Genomic DNA, 20,795 nt, shown 5'->3' with positions numbered 1-20,795 from the left:
TTGGTGACTGCTGTAACCAGAGCGTCTACCTTGGGGACCCAAAAGGTCTCCAGATCTGTCTGAGGGAGCTGATAAAGGCGAGCCATGGCACGACCGATTCGTAAATGCGAATTGGGAACTAGGCATTCTGTCTCCACCAGTTTCTTTCAAATCATGATAAGGAAAGGTTTGTGGAGGTCTACGAACCCTCTTAAGACACCTGAGGGGGATCTTCTGACAATTTAAGCATCTGAAGTACCTCCGCCAAACAGGGAGGGCAGCTCTTACCTTCTAAAAATGCATACTACCGAAGGATCCTCCCTTAAGGGAGCCTCTGAGGGTTCATTCACGGATCCTGTGTCCCAAAACTCTCCCCCCTCCGCCTCTGTGTGTACCGGAGGGTCTGAACCAACGGAGAGAGCCTTCCCCAGATCCTCCACGCCAGCCAGACACAGCCTCTTGGACCCAGATGCCTCAACTGCAGACCCCAAGGGCCCAACCCGTGGAGGAGGGGCCGGAGAATCTGCTGCAACATCAGGAGAAATTCCTCTCTTCAGGCAATAAGCCTAATGGAGAAGCAGCACAAATTGTGGCGAAAATGGAGCTGCTGAAGCCCCTGAGGAGTCCTGTTATAACATCACCAGCGGCTCTTCAGAGAAAGAAGGGACTGGCAGCAGAGGAAGCAACATGGTGGATGTTCCCGCCAAAACCGCGTCCGTTGCGCCATGGGAAGGACTGCTCTGCACCTCCGACCCTTCAGCTGCCGGCCCAGGAATTGTAGCTGCCCCTACCACTGCTGGAATACCAAAATCCGGCTCCTCCACAGAACTGGGCCTCACCTCCTCAAACCCTGAAGTTGGTGCTATGGGAGACCATGCGACATGCTGAACAGGCTGCGCAATGGTGCGGCTTTTCAGACTGCGCCGCCATCAGAGGAGGAGGAAGAATGGGAAGAAAAGCCACCCTCGCGGGGACCAGAAATAGCATCCCACCGCCAAACTCCCTGCAATCCTCCAAGATTGCCTTGGTTCTGACTTCCTTTTTTTTTTCTTCAAGACTGCAGCTGCAAAAGCGAAGGCACCAAAAACTGGCGTGGAGAAACCAAAGTGCTCACTGACCCCCAGGCGTTTCCTATGTTATATATATATATATATATATATAATTTTTTTTTTCAAAGAGAAAAGTGATCTATGCCAACCAGGGGCCTTGCCTGAAGGAACTTCTCCCAGAGAAGGGGGCAGAAGGCCGAGGCGCACTGCTAAGGGCAGAAGGGAGTGGGAGGGGGGTAGGGACCCAGAACCCGGAGTGTACACCCCCCAAGAGAGGCGCAGGGGCCAAGAGCCCAAGACCAATGTAGATTTTTATCTTTTTGTTCCTTTTTTTTTTTTTTAACTAAACCACTAAGCAAGATCCCTAAAGGGAATCTGTAAACCTAACGAAAACCAAGGGGCCAAACTGGCGCACCCACCAAAAACATGGAGCAGGGTTGCACAGCACCTACCTCTACAGGGAGACTGAGAAATACTGAGAAGGTCAGGGTTGTACAGTCCCTTATACAGGAGCGTTGTTCAATAATTCTCAGTCTCCCTCAGCTGTTAGGAGTGCATATTACCCACTTGAAGGGAATGGTCTGGAGAAGAGGATAAGGAAAGCATTTTATTTTTAATTTATTAACTGAAATATATTAGCTTTCGGAAATGTACATAGCAGATGCCTATGCATTATGTTCACTAGAAAAGGAAATGCATTTCTCTTTTTATTTTTCCAGTGTTGCAGTGGGTGAGAGAATTTGATAGGTAGCTGAAAATTTAAAGAAGAAGGGTGAGAAAGAGGGTGAAACTACAATAACCCAGGGAATTCTACTGGGAAAAATCACTATCACTGGTAATTAAAAAAGCTCCACAGTAATTTATGTGTTTCTGTGTCCTTATGTTTAAATTTAATGGGAAGTTGTTGATTACTGTTTGGATTACTACCTTTCTTCCTAGTTCCTTATCTATACTTTTTTTAAATCTATCCTTTCCAGTTTTATCTGGAAAGGCGAAGCTGCTAGAACTAACTATGCTAAAATATCCCTTAATAAATAAATGGTTAAACTGACAATGTCCAAGCTGCACTGGTACATCATGACCTGTCATATGACGTTAACTATAGATATGATATCCTGATGGATGTCAACAAATTTAATATAGTCCCTTTTCTCATCAATTTCCTGGTAAATGGTCCTTGCCACAGTTACGCTGTAGAAAAAAAATCTATTCATGCTCAGTGATCTACCACTCAAGATAATTAAATCATTAATAATAAGGAAATGGAAGATGTAATAAACATAATTTACACCCAAACATTTCACCCTTTTTTTACAACTGGCTGCAAATTATAATTTCCTTCCTGCTCTGGAACATCAGATCTTTTACATTTGGAAGGAATTATGTTTCATTAACCATTAAAAATTACTAGCATCAGACATTGCCAATACTGAGCCCTTTTAGATGTTAAAGAATAAAATGGAGCATCCAACTTCTCATTTATTTGGTTACCTTCAAGCTAGGCATTATTTAACAAGATAAGTGTTATTAGGGAGCTAGAGTATCTTCTTAATGATGCTCCTCCATCTTTCAATAAGATTTGAAGATACTATAAAATAGTTAGAGACAACTTTTTAACTTTCAAATCATAGAATTATTACATAGATGTCCCACTAAAATTGAAAAATCTTTAGTTTTGGAAGACTTGGGAAAAGGTTTTGGCAATATGACTAAATCATAGATTTATACTCAAAGGAAATCCAAATTTAAATTATTACATGGAGCCTATTTGAATAAAAAAGAAGGGATTAAAAGTTTCACCATTTGGACTCCAACTTCTGCTTAAAATGTTAAGTAAAAACAAGTACTCTAATACATTGCTTCCAATGGTGCCAACAGGTAAACTGTGATCTGAAATAATACTGGATAGGATTAAACAGGTCACAGGGATATCAATCCCACTTTCCATTTTATTCTTAGGAATAATGGATTAATTGGGAGATTTTTCTGTAGCAGAGAGAAGAATCACATTCATTGCTCTACAGGAATTAGCTCTATGGGTGCTTGAGCACCCCCAATATTGAGCAATATTGACTGTGTCCAGAGAGGGGTAATTTTAATTGGATTTAACCCCCCCCCCCCCCCGAATCATTTTCAAAGAAGTTGGTTCCTATGCATTGCTCTACTCCTAGCCAAAATAGTGATTCTTACCATCTGGGTTGAAGATCATGTGCAATCTACTCACTAATGGAACCAACTTATGGTGAACTATTTTGTTAATGCGTTAAAACTTGGAATTGCTGGTAGAGTCCAAGATGGCCGCCGAATAAGACGGACGCGTTTTTTGTCTCTCTCTTACCTGAACAATATCGTTGATATGCCGAAGAGGAGGGGAAGGGCTGCGGCGACTGCCTCCCAGCAGCCGAGGAATTTACCTTCTCTAGGCTCGATTGAGCCCTTCTTGCAGAGAGCCGCAGGCATGGTTTTGCCATTGACGGGCGGCCCGTTTGCTCACCCACTAGCTGGAGAAAGTGGAGTGAACGCAGGGCTGGAAGTTTCTTTGAGCCCGGACGGCAGAGACCCGCCTCCTCAACCAATTGGAAGCAGCTCTCCGATGAAGCCGTACTCGACCGCGAAGACCAGAGAGTCAGGTAGCGGAGGGGAACGGGAGGCAATTCTATCCTCATCGGAAGGTTTGGGAGGTTTGTTAACCCCCACCTTAACTGCTCCCATAGAAAGAAGATCTACTGAGGAGACGGTAGGAACAACGGGGAATGTAAGTCTGATACACATTGAGACAGAAGAGATATTTCCTTTTAAAAAACCTACCGAAGTAACTTTAGACAATCTTTGGCATCTAATTGTGGAACTTGGTAAGGCTTTATGCCCTCAGACGAAAAAGATGTCAGAAGAAATTGCCTTATTGGATGGGAAACTGAAGGAAGTAGAAATTAAACTTAATTCTGTGGCCTCACAAACTGAAAACTTTGAAAAAGAAATACAACAGATACAAACTGTGCAAACAATAACTGTTAAAGACTTGGTAAACCTAAGGAGAAAATCGGAGTTTCTTGAAAATTGTCTTTAAAATAATAATTTGCGTTTTATAAATTTTCCCTTGCAACCTCTGGTCTCTCCGAGGGAAATGCTAAGAAATTACTTTAAAGAAGTTCTTGAAATTAGTGAAGATCAATTTCCCCCTATCTCCCAGGTTTTTTATATCCCGGGTAAAAAAGATGAACAACATTTAAATAATCAGGCAATAGATGTCTCTGCATTGATAGAAAGCTCAGATAGTGAACAACCCACTGCTTCAACTTTACTTGCCACGGTTGCGTTGACCTCAGACAAGTCATGGATATTAAAGAAATTTTTCCTAAAGAAAGAGAAAACCTTTAGAGGACTACAAACTCGGATATTTCCTGACTTGTCGAGGGACACGCAGAAGCGTAGGCAAAAGTTTTTGCAGTTGAAACAGGAGACGCTCCAATTAGGAGCAACGTTCTATTTAAAATATCCATGTAAATGTTTGGTTAATTATCAGAATGTCAAATATGTGTATTTTGACCCTTCCCAATTATGTTCCTTCTTAACATCTAAGAGAGCTCTATAAGTGAATATATACCAAGCCTGTAATGCTGACATCTTGTTTTTGGTTCTAGTATATTTGAAATGTTGAATTTCTTTTCCTTATATCTCCAGTTATTGATAACTTGGACTCACCATTTGTGGACTTTAAAACATCTAAAAAGGAGATGTTTTTCTTAATTTTATTTGTGAGGAATTTTCTGTGTGAACACTTAAATTTGATTAATAAAATTGATAGCGGGAAAAAAAAACAACAACTTGGAATTGCTAACCTTACATAGTTACATAGTAGATGACGGCAGAAAAAGACCTGCACGGTCCATCCAGTCTGCCCAACAAGATAACTCATATTTGCTGCTTTTTGTGTATACCCTGCTTTGAGTTGTACCTGTGCTCTTCAGGGCACAGACCGTATAAGTCTGCCCTGCACTATCCCCGCCTCCCAACCACCAGCCTCACCTCCCAACCACCGGCTCTGTCCCAGGCACAGACCGTATAAGTCTGCCCAGCACTATCCTCACCTCCCCACCACCAGCCCTGCCTCCCAACCACTGGCTCTGGCACAGACCGTACAAGTCTGTCCAGCACTATCCCCGCCTCCCAACCACCAGTCCCGCTTCCCACCACCGGCTCTGGCACAGACCGTATAAGTCTGCCCAGCCCTATCCCCACCTCCCAACCACCAGCCCCGCCTCCCGATCTTGACTAAGCTCCTGAGGATCCATTCCTTCGGCACAGGATTCCTTTATGCTTATCCCACGCATGTTTGAATTCCGTTACCGTTTTCATTTCCACCACCTCCCGCGGGAGGGCATTCCAAGCATCCACTACTCTCTCCGTGAAAAAATACTTCCTGACATTTTTCTTGAGTCTGCCCCCCTTCAATCTCATTTCATGTCCTCTCGTTCTACCACCTTCCCATCTCCGGAAAAGGCTCGTTTGCGGATTAATACCTTTCAAAAATTTGAACGTCTGTATCATAACACCCCTGTTTCTCCTTTCCTCCAGAGTATACATGTTTAGTTCAGCAAGTCTCTCCTCATACGTCTTGTAACGCAAACCTGTTACTAGAAATCTGCAACCTATCATTTAAAATAGCCACAGTACCCGAGGATGGCTAATATAATTCCAACATTTTAAAAGGGCTCCTGGGCTGATTCAGGAAACTATAGACTGTAAGCTTGATATTGGTTCTGGACAAATTGGTAGATGCTATTCTTAAAATACAAAGCCCTTAGTTTAGAAGCTCTATTCATGTTTTGTATGTCTGAAAACTAGCATTTAGACAACCATACTGCATGGATGTCCAAATCCCAATTTTATAAATCCAGGATATGGGCATCTAAAATTGCAGTATCTCCATATGGTAAGGGGCGTGGTGCGTGGTCTGGGTAGGCCTAGGGAGAGGCCAAAATATGGACATCCAATTTCAGAAGGGGAAGGGATGTCCATGTACAAAAAGATGGATGTCTGTATTTAGACCTGATACTTGGCACACCCAGGTTACTGAAAAGGGGGTCTGTCTTAGCAACTGTTCACTGGAGAGATTCAGGCAAGTCAGCTCCTTAATTCCCCAGTTGTTGCTGTCCCTCTCCCTCCCCTGAATGTGAAACTAGCAAGATTTTCATGACGGCTACAGGAACTATGTAGGTTCATGGGACTAAAATCCCACATAGAGTTGAGGAGAAGCCTAATGGTTCAAATCCCATATCAGCTCTTTGTGATTTATTTTTTTTAAATGGTGAGCCCTCCAGGGACAGAAAAAACCCCCACTTCAATAGCTTTCAGGTTTGCAGGGTTCCTATATATTTCAGGTACAATAGATATTTTTTTGTCCCTGGAGGGCTCACAAATTAAAGGAAAAAGATCACAAAGAGCTAAAGTGTGATTTGAACCTTGGTCTCCCCAGCTCTCAGCCTACTGCTCTATTAGGCTAATCCCCTACTCTGCATGGATATCTATGTGACTATTTTATAACATGGATCTTCCTATGCTGCCACAAGACGTCAATGTCCTTGGTTTTTGTCCTTTTCAATATTAGGCCATTTTAGTTTGTAAAATGGATATTCATGCTGGATGTCAACAGCACTTGGATGTCCATCACTCAAGTATTTTAGAACAGGCTGTATGTTGGCAGATCCTGTTCTAAAATATATTAGACTAGTAAAAAAGGCCTGTTTCTGACACAAATGAAACAGGCGCTAGCAAGGTTTTCCTCGGAGTGTGTATGTTTGAGAGAGTGTGTGTGAGAGTGACTGTGTGAGCGTGTGTGTGTGACAGAGAGAGTGAGTGTGGGTGCGAGTGCGTATGTGAGCCACAGTGAGTGTGAGAGAGTGTGTTTCACAGATACAATGTGTGTGAGAGAGACTGTGTGTGTGAGACAGAGTGTGAGAGAGTATGTGTGTGATACACAGACTCTCTGTGAGAGCGAGAGTGTATGAGATCGAGAGAATGTTTGAGAGTGACTGTGTGACACATACAGACCTGGCCATCCATATTCTGAGTTGGATGTCCTTTCTAAAATGCTGCTCAAAATTACCGACCACATAGGTATAACATGGCTTAATGGCAATGAGGCAGCATTAGTTAAGTGAAGATAAGACTTACCAATTTATTAATTTGTTTTGAAGGTGTAAAACAATGTGGATAGAGGTGAGTGGGTTGACTTGGATCTTAGATAGCAGTTGACAATATGGAAGGAGGAGGGGGAGGCTAGATATCCCTATAAGGATCCTTAATTGGTTGGATAGTTGAACAGGGAGGTATTTCTGTCCTTTTTCTTTATATTGTACTTTTGAATCATTTCATCATGCATTAATTCCTGGGCCTCACTCTGGGCCCCTTTTACTAAGCAGTGGTAAGCCCGTGTACTTTTGAACCATTTCATCATGCATTAATTCCTGGGCCTCACTCTGGGCCCCTTTTACTAAGCAGTGGTAAGCCCGTGTACTTTTGAACCATTTCATCATGCATTAATTCCTGGGCCTCACTCTGGGCCCCTTTTACTAAGCAGCAGTAAGCCCAGCACGGGCTTACCACTTGCTAAACAGGAAGTACCACCGGGCTACTGCAGTAGCCCAGTGGTACTTCCCACCCCTAGCATGGCATCATATCCGGCGCTACAAAAATAGTATTATATGTATTTATTTTTATAGCACCAAGGTGTACCTGGCAGTAATTGGGCAGTGCTGCATGCTGCCTGGTTAGCACGGGAGCCCTTACCTCAACGGGTGGTGGTAAGGCTCCCCCCCCCCCTGAAATGGCTACACGGCAAATGGTTTACTTGCCGCACGGCCATTTCCTGCAGAAAAGAAAGACTTCCCTTTTACTCACTGCAGTAAAAGGGGGGCCTTGGTGTGCATGAAAAACACATGCTGACACCAGCGCAGGCCACCTTTGGCCACAGCTTGGTAAAAGGGGCCCTCTGTGGGTATTTAGCTACCCTGTGTACTAATTGCCAGATTTCTTCCTTGGTATGTATTTTTCTCAGTGTCTTTGTTCAATACAGGGTGATGTTTTATTAGTCAAAGTTCCTTGATCTGTTAATTTGTATTGGAAATTTCCACCCAAAAAGGGTGGTTGCCAAAGTTTCTAATGAGAGACTTCTCAGGAAATTAAAATGTCATTAGACAGCCCTATTATGGCTTGGGACTGACTAAGATAGGAAGCAGAGCAGAGCTAAATAGTTTCCCAAATGCAAAGGGGTCAGTAGTGGTGTGCCCCAAGTAATATGGACTGAGACTCGTGCTTTTTACCACAGTCATAAATGTTACGTCTGTGCTCACCTCGCCCTCTGGTGGCCAGAACCGGTGGCTGCTATGGACTATCACCTGTTCCAGATTTCAGCCCAGTCCAGTCTGGATCTTCCAGACTGCCAGACTTGCTCCTTTTGTTTGAACCTGCACAGCTCCCGTAGTTGCCTGATGATTGCTGCAGTGAGCCTCAATTGCTGCTGGGCTTATTAGCCATTTGGAAACTCTCTGCCTTTGCATCGTCTAAGGCCCTGGTATGTTAGTGCTTGTGCACTTCTGCCTAGTTTAGTTTCTTGCTCTAGTTCCCTGCCTGATTCTAGTTTAGTCTTTGTGTAGCTTAGCTTGTACTGTCCTGGTCTTGACTCTTGTTTGTATTTCTGTGTCTAGTTCTGGGTTCTCTGTGTTTCTTGTTTAGTGGCTGCCTGGCAGCTTTCAGTCCTATTTCTTATCTGTTTGTGTTTCATGTTTAGTGGCTGCGCCGGCAGCTTTTAGTCCTACTCTGTTGTGTGTTGCCTGTTGGTATCCTGCCCGGTCCTGTAAAGCCCTGCCGGGCGCCTGCACCCAGGGGCTCAACTCCTGGGGAAAAGCGGCTAAGCGCAGGTGAAGACTAAGGTTCCTGCTCTGCCTGTCCCAGCTTGTTTGCCTCTGCTGCAACCCCAGTCCGGGGTTCCAGTCCTCTTCTGCCCTGTCCCTGGTTTGAGGGTGGCTTTGCCTGCCGCTGCCGTTCCTCGGCAGTGACCCAAGGGCTCACAAACCCAGTTTCCAGCTTTGAAAACGTGACAATAAATGATGGAAAAAAGGCTCAATGAGTGTAGAAATCTCAGTGGCATAGGAAGGGGGGGGGGGGCGGTGGGGCGGTCCGCCCCGGTTGCACACTGCTGGGGGGGTGTCATCTCTGTTTGTTCCTTGCTCCCTCTGCCCAGGAACAGTTTACTTCCTGTTCCGGGGCAGAGAGAGCAAGGAACCAATGGAACCAACGCAGCTCCCAGCGACGTGGACTAGGGGGCGGATCGGCCCTCCCGCCCCTCACATCTAAAGTAAGTAACAATGCGCTCCGGGGGGGGGGGGAGGGTGCGTGCCGAGGGGGGGGGCTATGCAAATGACATAAAATTGTTAAAATATGGAAAAAATGCAGGCGGATCCTCCCCTCCCACCTAGAGATAGAGGGAAAAGAAAGCAGCAAACATTATTCAAAGTGGATATGCATATTCTGTGCTTTCTTGGGACAAAATGGCATTCTATTGTTCTGCCCATATATTCATGGACCAGTACCAGAACACTCAGATAAGTGGGGGACTAAATACCTTTGGGGTGTTAAAAGGTTAAATATAGCCGAGTTTTTTTACACCGTTGAACAAGTGATCCGTGAACATGGGTATAAACATACAATATTAAAAAATTCTTCTTTCATTAATATAATCAGTAAATAAAGAAGGAAAAAGAAACACAAAAAAAGAAAAAAGAAGAACAAAGTTAGGCAGGTTGGGGGTCGGTCAATGATTATAACCGTCACGATTTAGGGGTCCACCAGAATTGGTGCGAGGAAAGAATACCACGGTGACTGTATGAGACCTGCCCTAAATAAAAATTGTGTAACAGAAATACCCAATTATAAGTTTGTCAAACTTTAGCAACAAATTCTACCACCGAGTGTTTTGTATATTCAATATATAGTAGTAGAAGACTGTCACTGCAATTTTACTTATATTCATGGAGGCAGGACGCATTGTTATGTATATTTAATATGAGTATTATATGTATTCAATTGCATTGTACTGTGTACTGGGGCTCCCTCCCCCCTTTATAGTTTGCAGTATCCTGCGATTGGATCCTTGTGAGCTTTCCTTATGTTAGCTCTGAGCTAGGCCCAGCCTTTGCTCTCTGTCCCTGTGGGGGCTGTATGAAAGCCCAGTCTTGCTAGAATGCTTTGTGATTAGCAGTTGTTCTAAGGCTGATCCCTCCTTAATCTACATCAAGATTTTTCACCAACTCCCCTGTCATTCCCCATTTATTTTCATTGAGTTTCTCCCCCTTATTCTCCTTTGAGTGTTACAGCTTTTCTGCTCAGTTGGGTTGAGGTTCTGGCCATCTCCTTGCCTCTGGGATGGCTAGATACAGCTTATAGGTGCAGAAGGCAACAATTCTCTTCTAAGCAACTGAACTGAAACTTTGATTTTCTTTGTTTATTTTGGAGTACTACAATAAAAATATTGCTTAAGATGTGAGAGTCTACTGGCTGTTCAAGCTACTCTATTTTTTGCTTTGAATAATATAATTATCACTAAGATGGCGCACGAATAAGACAGATCTACGAGAGCTCCAGGCTCGAGGGGAAGTCAGGTGGAATAGAGACTGACCCCCGGCCAGGGCGAGACATGATCAGACGGCTCCCGGATGGCCGAATTGGGGGCCACGTGGGTCCGCCTGGTGTTGGCCGTGCGCCAGCCCGACCTCCCGCCTGCCAGACAGGAGACCAGATGGTGGACATAGCCCTCGCCTAACTCAGGATGCGCCGGAGGGAGCTGGGTCAGGGCTGGACAGGTAACGGCGCTCCCGATTGAGAGGGAATGCGCCCGTGGAAGCTCCGAATTGCCGGAGCAAACACGACCGGAGTTGTGGACGGCGCTCCCACCCATATAATTTCCGGTGCAATCGGAGAGTGGCCTACTGCCGCTCTGGCACGAGGGCCGTGTGGGGCCGTCTGGTGTTGGCCGTGCGCCGGCCCGACCTCTCGCCTGCCAGATCATAGAGGAACCGCACAAGGTGGCGGTGCCGTCGGGATCAACGGCAGTGGAGTGGCAAAGGCGGCCCAGAGTTGGGCCAATGGAACCCGGCACACAGGAGTGATGGCGATCTGGGGCTGCAAACTGCCCACTGATTCTACGTCCCATCACTGGTTTAGTGCTAGCATCTGTGGAATCCATGCGTCCTGCACCCTCGGATGTGATATTGCACTCTCCAGCCACACAACCACGAGCTACCTCAACCCGCAGGAACACTGCCCGCCTGCACCACAATATCTCTCCAGATACATACCTCCAACCACAGCACTCAGAACCACGGAGCCTCTGCACCCTGGGTCAACTCTTTGAACATCTAACTGTGAGTAAACTATACAGTGGTGGAAATAAGTATTTGATCCCTTGCTGATTTTGTAAGTTTGCCCACTGACAAAGACATGAGCAGCCCATAATTGAAGGGTAGGTTATTGGTAACAATGAGAGATAGCACATCACAAATTAAATCCGGAAAATCACATTGTGGAAAGTATATGAATTTATTTGCATTCTGCAGAGGGAAATACAGTAAGTATTTGATCCCCCACCAACCAGTAAGAGATCTGGCCCCTACAGACCAGGTAGATGCTCCAAATCAACTCGTTACCTGCATGACAGACAGCTGTCGGCAATGGTCACCTGTATGAAAGACACCTGTCCACAGACTCAGTGAATCAGTCAGACTCTAACCTCTACAAAATGGCCAAGAGCAAGGAGCTGTCTAAGGATGTCAGGGACAAGATCATACACCTGCACAAGGCTGGAATGGGCTACAAAACCATCAGTAAGACGCTGGGCGAGAAGGAGACAACTGTTGGTGCCATAGTAAGAAAATGGAAGAAGTACAAAATGACTGTCAATCGACAAAGATCTGGGGCTCCACGCAAAATCTCACCTCGTGGGTTATCCCTGATCATGAGGAAGGTTAGAAATCAGCCTACAACTACAAGGGGGGAACTTGTCAATGATCTCAAGGCAGCTGGGACCACTGTCACCACGAAAACCATTGGTAACACATTACGACATAACGGATTGCAATCCTGCAGTGCCCGCAAGGTCCCCCTGCTCCGGAAGGCACATGTGACGGCCCGTCTGAAGTTTGCCAGTGAACACCTGGATGATGCCGAGAGTGATTAGGAGAAGGTGCTGTGGTCAGATGAGACAAAAATTGAGCTCTTTGGCATGAACTCAACTCGCCGTGTTTGGAGGAAGAGAAATGCTGCCTATGACCCAAAGAACACCGTCCCCACTGTCAAGCATGGAGTTGGAAATGTTATGTTTTGGGGATGTTTCTCTGCTAAGGGCACAGGACTACTTCACCGCATCAATGGGAGAATGGATGGGGCCATGTACCGTACAATTCTGAGTGACAACCTCCTTCCCTCCGCCAGGGCCTTAAAAATGGGTCGTGGCTGGGTCTTCCAGCACGACAATGACCCAAAACATACAGCCAAGGCAACAAAGGAGTGGCTCAGGAAGAAGCACATTAGGGTCATGGAGTGGCCTAGCCAGTCACCAGACCTTAATCCCATTGAAAACTTATGGAGGGAGCTGAAGCTGCGAGTTGCCAAGCGACAGCCCAGAACTCTTAATGATTTAGAGATGATCTGCAAAGAGGAGTGGACCAAAATTCCTCCTGACATGTGTGCAAACCTCATCATCAACTACAGAAGACGTCTGACCGCTGTGCTTGCAAACAAGGGTTTTGCCACCAAGTATTAGGTCTTGTTTGCCAGAGGGATTAAATACTTATTTCCCTCTGCAGAATGCAAATAAATTCATATACTTTCCACAATGTGATTTTCCGGATTTAATTTGTGATGTGCTATCTCTCACTGTTACCAATAACCTACCCTTCAATTATGGGCTGCTCATGTCTTTGTCAGTGGGCAAACTTACAAAATCAGCAAGGGATCAAATACTTATTTCCACCACTGTAGGTGTCTACCCACTAAAATAAACTATAGCTAAGAAAGAAACTCAGGAATGTTCTGATGTGCCAATGTTCACCCGATACTGACTCCCTACAGTGGTAGCAATTAGCTGATGGAGACAACTCAAAGAATGAATCTCACCTAGAACTATCCCCCCTCCCATTCGAACACGGCTTACTAGCGGCCAAACCCAAATGAGTCAAAATGAACATCGTCAAAATACTCCTAGTTATCTACTCCTTATCACTGATCCATCTAACACTATCCATCCCACTCGCAGAGAATAACATCATACCCATACTACACAATTACCAAAGACTGACCAGATACTCCTCACCTCAACAAACTGAGACTAACCATAACAACGGAAGAATACCAACATGCGGACAACATCAACAGAAAGAAAGGTCAAACCAAGCACACACAAACAAAGAAACGACAACTAACAAAAATCCACAGAACCCCAAACATAGAAGCCCAATACCAAAAAATCCAAGTGGGTTACATCAACACCAGATCTGTCGTAAACAAAACAACAACAGTAATTGACTGGATCACGTCAGAAAACCTTGATCTAATCTTCATCAATGAAACCTGGATCCATGATCAAAAGGACCCCATAATCCTCGACCTAAGCCCCCCAGGATACAAAATCACTCAATGGACCAGAAAGGAAAAGAGAGGCGGAGGTATAGCACTAATCTATCAATCCCACTTTACAACCAAAACCACTGCCAAGTCCATAACACCCCAACTTGAAATTGTCTCAATCAGAATCCATAACAAATCCCTGCTTGATCTCCTGAATTGTACCTTGTTTTACAGACCACCAGGCAACTGGAATGAAAGCCAGTCAAATTTAATGGACTTCATCTCAAACACTTGTGCAACCAACTCTAACATACTGCTACTAGGAGACATCAACCTCCACCTAGAAGACCCAAACTCTGCCAACGCACGAGAATGCAAGGAATTCCTCCACTTATAGGATCTCAAATGGCCACACATGCAAGCGGCACACACTAGACCTCATCTCATATAAACTGTCCACAGACCAAAACGTAATAATAACGGATACTAAATGGACAAAAATACCATGGACTGACCACTACAAACTAAACCTTTCACTAAATTGGCAGAAGAAGGGCTCACACCGTACACAAGAACACAAAACCTACAGCACAAGACGCCAACTAGACTCAGAAACATTCTGGCAACAAATATATAATAGCGAATGGACAACACAAACTCCTACTCACCACGATCCCAAAAGACATGAAGAAAAAGACAAGTGAACTCACCAATTACCGCCCAGTCGCATCTATCCCACTAGCAGTCAAACTGATGGAAAGCATGGTAACCAAACAACTCGATGAGTACATAAACAAATTCTCAATCTTACATGAATCACAATCAGGATTTTGCCCCTCCATACCACTGAAACAGTATTCATAACTCTCCTGGCCAAATTCAAGCAGGACATAGCAACAGGCAAAAGCATTCTTCTCCTTCAATTTGACATGTCTAGTGCATTTGACATGGTAAACCATAATATATTACTAAGACTCCTAGATTACTTCGGTATTGGTGGAAACATACTTAGTTGGATCAAGGGTTTCCTAACCACTAGAACATACCAAGTGAAATCAAATTCAAACATATCATCACCGTGGAAAGCCGAATGTGGAGCACCTCAAGGATCACCACTATCACCGACCCTCTTCAATCTAATGATGACACCACTAGCCAAGTCCTTAGCCAACCAAGGCCTTAACCCATTCATCTATGCAGACGATGTCACAATATACATACCTTACAAACATGACCTGACAGAAATCTCCAATGAAATCAAGCTCAGCCTACACATCATGGACTCATGGGCAAATGCATTTCAACTAAAACTCAATACAGATTCTCATCCTCTCATCCCAACACAATCTGAACAAGCCCACAAACATAAACACCCCAGATCACACCCTCCCTATCTCAGACAGCCTGAAAATCCTCAGCATTACTAACCGTAACCTTACACTTGAGGACCAAGTTACCTCTACAACAAAGAAAATGTTCTACTCAATGTGGAAATTCAAACGTGTGAAACCATTCTGCCCGAGGGAAACAGTTCACAATTTGATACAATCTATGGTACTACGCCATGCAGACTACTGCAATGGAATATATGTGGGATGCAAAGAACAACTCATAAAGAAACTTCAAACTGTTCAAAACACAGCAGCCAGGCTCATATTTGGGAAAATGTGATTCGAAAGCACCAAACTCCTCTGAGAAAAACTACACTGGCTATCAATCAAACAACATATTGTGTTCAAAATCTGCACCTGGTCAATAAACTTATCTATGGAGAAGCCCCAGGCTACATGTGAGCCCTCACAGACCTACCAACAAGAAACACAATCAGATCAGCACGAACATACCTAAATCTCCACTACCCAAGCTGCAAACGACTCAAATACAAATTAACTTATGCATCCAGCTTCTCCTACATCAACACACAACTGTGGAACACTACCAAAAGTCATGAAAATAACATATGACCACCTAAACTTCCGGAAATCACTAAAAACCAACCTGTTCAAAAAGGCATAACCCCATCGTCCCTAACTAAACCTGGCAATACAACACAACTACAGCCTGAAAGACATCGCATAACTCTTCCTTTCTATGAATCCCCACTCTATCTATAACAGGTGCACCTTCTTCAACCACACTAACTCTTTGTATTTGTTTCTCTGCTGGAGATGGTGAACGCCTCTACGGTACTATGTAAGCCACATTGAGCTTGCAAAAAGGTGGGAAAATGTGGGATACAAAGGTAATAAATAAATTTTGATTTCCCAAACAAAAACAGTAGCAAAATGGGAAGTGGTTGAATTTTTGACCTTTCAAACTAGAAAAACGACTGCGCATACCACTAAACGATTTAGCAAAGCCTTTTGGACCCAGGCACCTTGATGTTACTCGATGCAATAGGGCACCTGCCCGCTAGTTGGCGCCTGAGCACTGTTTACATATCTAAATTCCTGCGGCTCGGAGTCGGAGCGAGGTGCTCTAAGCTCTTCGAGAAACTCGCACGACTGCTCTAGCGCTGACGGTGCACTGGGGGAGCTGATAACACGTTTTCTTGTTGCTTGGGACTCACCTGTCCTTCGCTACTGCCCAGGCTAGAGGGAGGGGCAGGAGGGACAGAAAGAACAGCAGTAGCTGGGGTGGCGGGTGTTTTTCTGTGACGTCATCAAGAAGATATGGCGGAGCAGGGCGAAAGCAGCGCTTTCCTGGCTGAAGGTGAGCTACAGAATTGTAAAACTTCTGTATGTGTGTGTGTTAACAAAATGGTTTCAGGTAGTGGCGGAAGGTGGGATTGACCTCGACTAGTGAGCTATCAGGCGGCCGGTAGAAGCCCCAGTTGAGGCCGGTAGCGCTTGGTGCAGGTGACATAGAACGCACGCAAGCGCGCGCTGGAGGGGCGGGGGATGGGGAGACTGTGTGTTGAGCCACCCGGCGCGAGCCCCGAAATGGTGTCCAACGGTCATCTGAAACCGAGGCGCGCGTGCGCGCTTACCCCGCCGATTGCTATCGCTAGCCCGCTGGTCCAACAGGTGCGCGCTTGAGCTGACCCTGTACGCTCTCGGGGTCACAGTGACAGAACCAAAACACTTTATTTTCCGGTTGTTGGGGTGTTTAGTGCGGGATGCCATTTCTAGCAGGGCTGAACACCGTCTGGATTCTGTTTCCCTGGTGTATCTACGTTTGTTTTGTTTTTCCTTGGATAGATTGGGAAATTGTTTTTGGCCGCCACTGCAGACTTAGTATGGGAGTTTCGGGGGTGATGATGGTGTTAGGTGCATCGGCCGGGGATAGTCAGTTAAAGTTCATACGTTTTGGCAGCAAAAAGAAAACCGTTCCTCTTAGTGATTCATATAATAAACGTTTGTCCTGAAAGGTAGAAATCACGATTCTACATAGGATTGAAAATGCTAGGTACTTCCATTGTCAAGTCTTGTGTGAGTTGTATATACGGTAATAAACACAGAAGAAACGCTCGCTGACACCTCTGAATTGAGGTTAGTTGAAGTTACAAGGCTCAGCCTCTACTCTACCGGGTAGTAGGGCTGTACCCAACACCTACACCATTATTATTATGGAGAATTAGGATGTTTCTCAAAGCCTCGCCCATGTTTTAAGGCTAGTCATCTTTCATGACATAGTTGTTCTGGTTAATGTTGACATTTTAACTAGTGAAACTCACAGGTTCAAATCAGGTTTCACAGATGTTATTGTGTGTGTATGTATGTATATATATATATATATATATATATATATATATAATCCTTCAAAATATAAAGTACAAATACAATATGATAGCATAAAAATCCCAGTCAATCAGACTTTTTTTTTTTAGCTTTACCTTCTCTCACTGCTAAAGGGATCCAATTTTCTCCCATGCTGTTAAGCACAGGAGTTTTGTTGCTGTTCAATGTATTTGGACAACATAAAGCTTTTGCAGTAGGCGGAAGAAACTTGGCGGAAAGGTGGCTCTTTACATTTGCAGCAAAATATGTTCTGGCACTGTATTTGGCTGTTGTATTAAGGTTTGCCTTTTATTTCTTTTATGTTTTTTTTTGTCATAAAGAAAATTCAATAAAACTAATGAACTAAAAAAAAAAACGCGGCAAGTCATTTGGAATAATCGTAGTTCCGTTCCAATATCCTAAATGTTATGATTCAGCATTTTCTAGAGTGAGAAGGGGGTTTTGCAATCGGTTCTCTTAAATGAGGGGTAGCGCAAAAATGTTTATTTGCATATAATTGTATGTGTGTTGGTGTCGGTTTCAAAACAGATAAACTTAGCCCTTGAAAATCGTGTTACAATACTCGCCAAGAAGTGTAGCATGATAAACCTGATATACAGATGCCATCTCTGGTGCAGCGGGTGCTTGAGCACTCTCACTGTTAAGCAAACGTCTTCACTGGAGGGGTAATCTATGTTTTGCTTAGTACCCCTAGTTTTGAAAAATTGGCTCCTATGGATGTGGCCATGATTCTGATCCCCCCCCCCCCTGTATTTTTGTTAGTGTTTGTTTTGTTTTGTTTTTTTCGTTTTTTTTTTTTTGCCTCTTTTCTAAAGAAAAGAAAATTTTATATATATCTCCACACACAAACATATCTCATATCTCCTTATTCATTCTTTTGGTTGGTGTTCTAGCCACACTATTTTGAGGACATGTTGGCTGTGATATGAAGATTCTGATAATGGTGTTTTTAGGGTCAATGCTTATATGTGCAGATCAGAAAGTAGGCTATTTAATTCTGAATGGAACATCTTGTTCAACCTACTTTATGAAGGGAAGGAAGGATTATAAGATTCCTATGACTATGTGAATAATTGTGTGTCTCATGTCCTGTAACCATCAAATTTTCAGGAGGGACTTGAAAGAAAACAACCCAGAAAATACTGCCCTGTAATGGCAAAAGGAAGCAAGTGCCTATTTGCCATTCCACTTGCTTCCTTTTGCCATTGCAGGGCTGAGTGAATTTCTTGTATTAAAATAATTTAACTTTGTAGCCCTCTTGTTTAAGAATGTTTCCTATTTTTGTTACTGAGAACACAGTCTTTGAGAGTCCAGGTGTATTGAGTTTCTGTACCACTACCTTTAGCATAAATATTTCAATTATCTTTACTTTTTAGGACCTGAAGGAAATGCTAGAAAAGAAATATGCATATAATTTGGCTGTACTTGTAATTTTCAAAATAAAAACTTAGAAACACAGTTTTTTGGTTTAAACAGTTAATTTCTATACCTAATTCTTGTCTGCTATATGCATGCACCCAATTGTAAACTTTGCTATAAGTATGGACCTTGTACTTATTAATTAATCCTTCTATGTTCCTTTCTTTTGGGAGAAATACTACAAAAGAAAGGAACATAGAAGAAAGGTCAATTAATAAGTACAAGGTCCATACTTACAGCAAAGTTTACAATTTATGTGAGAGCATAGTTTGTTTTGCTAGCCAGTATATTTTGAGTATTGTGTACATCATTTTTGTAATAAAGGAAAACTACGTTTCATCCCATGAGCTTTTCTTGCTGAACCAAAGGGAAAGTGTTATTTTATTCAATTATTGTTAATGTTTAAAGCCCCATTGCACAAAAGGAAGGGGATACAGAGTACTAGGGCCTATTTTACTAAATTGTTCTATCTATTCCTGCACGGCAATTACGAGGCAGCCCATTCAGAATGAATGTGCTGTGGTGCAATGCTGTGCTGGGAATCGCTAGCACGGTTTAGTAAAAGAGGCCCTAAGTAAATAATCTTCATAAGACCTCAGAGATGTACAATAAAACATTGAACTAATAACATAACAAACACTCATTTCAAATCAAAACGAAATAAAGTACCATCAGATCTAATTATTCCCTCTAAACTGCACTAAAAAGCAAGGTTTTGCAGAGCGTTGTAAAAGATGAAAAACCAGATAAAGGGACCCTTGAAGAAAATAATTATAGGTGCTCACATACTTAAAAGCCGATTGTCTACGTAGGAAGTGGGATGGCCAAGTTGGGACATTCACAGTTCCATGAGCATTGATGTAACAAAGAAACATGGACAGAAAAAGCGGCATCACTTGGAGGTTTACATAAGTACCAGATTTCTCAAAAGTATGCATACAATAGTCGCCAATAAGAGACCTAATGAAATAACACTTTTTGAATTGTTGAGGTGGTGTTAGACACTATGGAGGTAAGCATGATTACCTCTGCAGTCTCTGCTGGAGACCCAGGTTGAAATGAGTAGGGAGGCAATTCTTATGTGTGATGCTGGGCAAAAGTAAATGTTGACAGGAAATGTTTTATATGGTTTCCCATTGTAAAAAGGAAAATACATTCATATATTTTGGTTCACCCAAACCATACCCTGAACATGCCCCCTTTGAATCTTGAATGTATCATGACAATTCTGTGTATAAATGATTGAACATACGGAAATGCTGATTAATGGCAAGCAAGGCTTCTAAAATGATCTCAATCTACTGTGAGGAGCATGCACGAGGAGAAGTCTAGGCATTGGTAGCTGGAGGCATGTTTCCCGTTATAGCAGCAGCACGAGAAAGAGGTGAGTGGTTTGGATCCCTGAGTTTCTTTGGCTGATGGGGCTTCAGCATCCCCACCAGTCATTTAACGGGGTCTTGCATGTTTGGAGGGGGCCTGAGCCCAAAATGGGAGGAGGAGCACTAAGTATCTCCTCTCCATGGCTACGCCACTGGTCTGAAGCTGAAGGCTGAGATCTAGAAGGGGATTGCTACAAAGGCTAGCCTTCCAGCAAGCAGGCGAAATCCTGTAAATTGTTTTGAGCTATAGACAGCTGTCCTAGAATACCCTTTAGGCTGTACTCCACCCAGTCCTCAGGATATACACAGGTTGGATTTTCAGGATATCAACATGGATTATGCATAAGATAAATTTGATGCAGTGGAGGTAGTGCATGCAAATCTCTCATATTTATTCATTGTGGATAGCCTGAAAACCAGATTGTAAGCGTGTCTCATGGGCTAGCTTGAGAATTGCTGTTCTAGGGGCAGTTGGCAGCCTTACAGACAACGTATTATCATGTAATCAGAACCCATCCATGATCTATAGGGTATTGTTGACATACTGCAGCAGTTTCAGTTGTTTCTTCTGTACATCTAATAGCAAATTATTGTAATAGGGCTTGTGA

General features: G+C 43.6%; 1 protein-coding gene across 1 annotated transcript in view; it reads left to right on the top strand.

Annotated features, from left to right (window-relative positions):
• Positions 1-16,137: 16,137 nt before the first annotated feature.
• MAP7 (microtubule associated protein 7) overlaps positions 16,138-20,795 on the top strand; it is a 317,468-nt gene continuing 312,810 nt past the window's right edge. The window contains exon 1 of the mRNA XM_030198511.1: positions 16,138-16,361. Coding sequence (XP_030054371.1) covers positions 16,322-16,361 — 40 coding nt within the window. The 5' untranslated portion in view covers positions 16,138-16,321. The remainder of the gene's footprint in view (positions 16,362-20,795) is intronic.

This window comes from Microcaecilia unicolor, chromosome 3 (assembly GCF_901765095.1).
Source record: "Microcaecilia unicolor chromosome 3, aMicUni1.1, whole genome shotgun sequence".
NCBI classification, from domain to species: Eukaryota; Metazoa; Chordata; class Amphibia; order Gymnophiona; family Siphonopidae; genus Microcaecilia; species Microcaecilia unicolor.
This window is presented reverse-complemented; position numbering and strand designations above follow the sequence as displayed.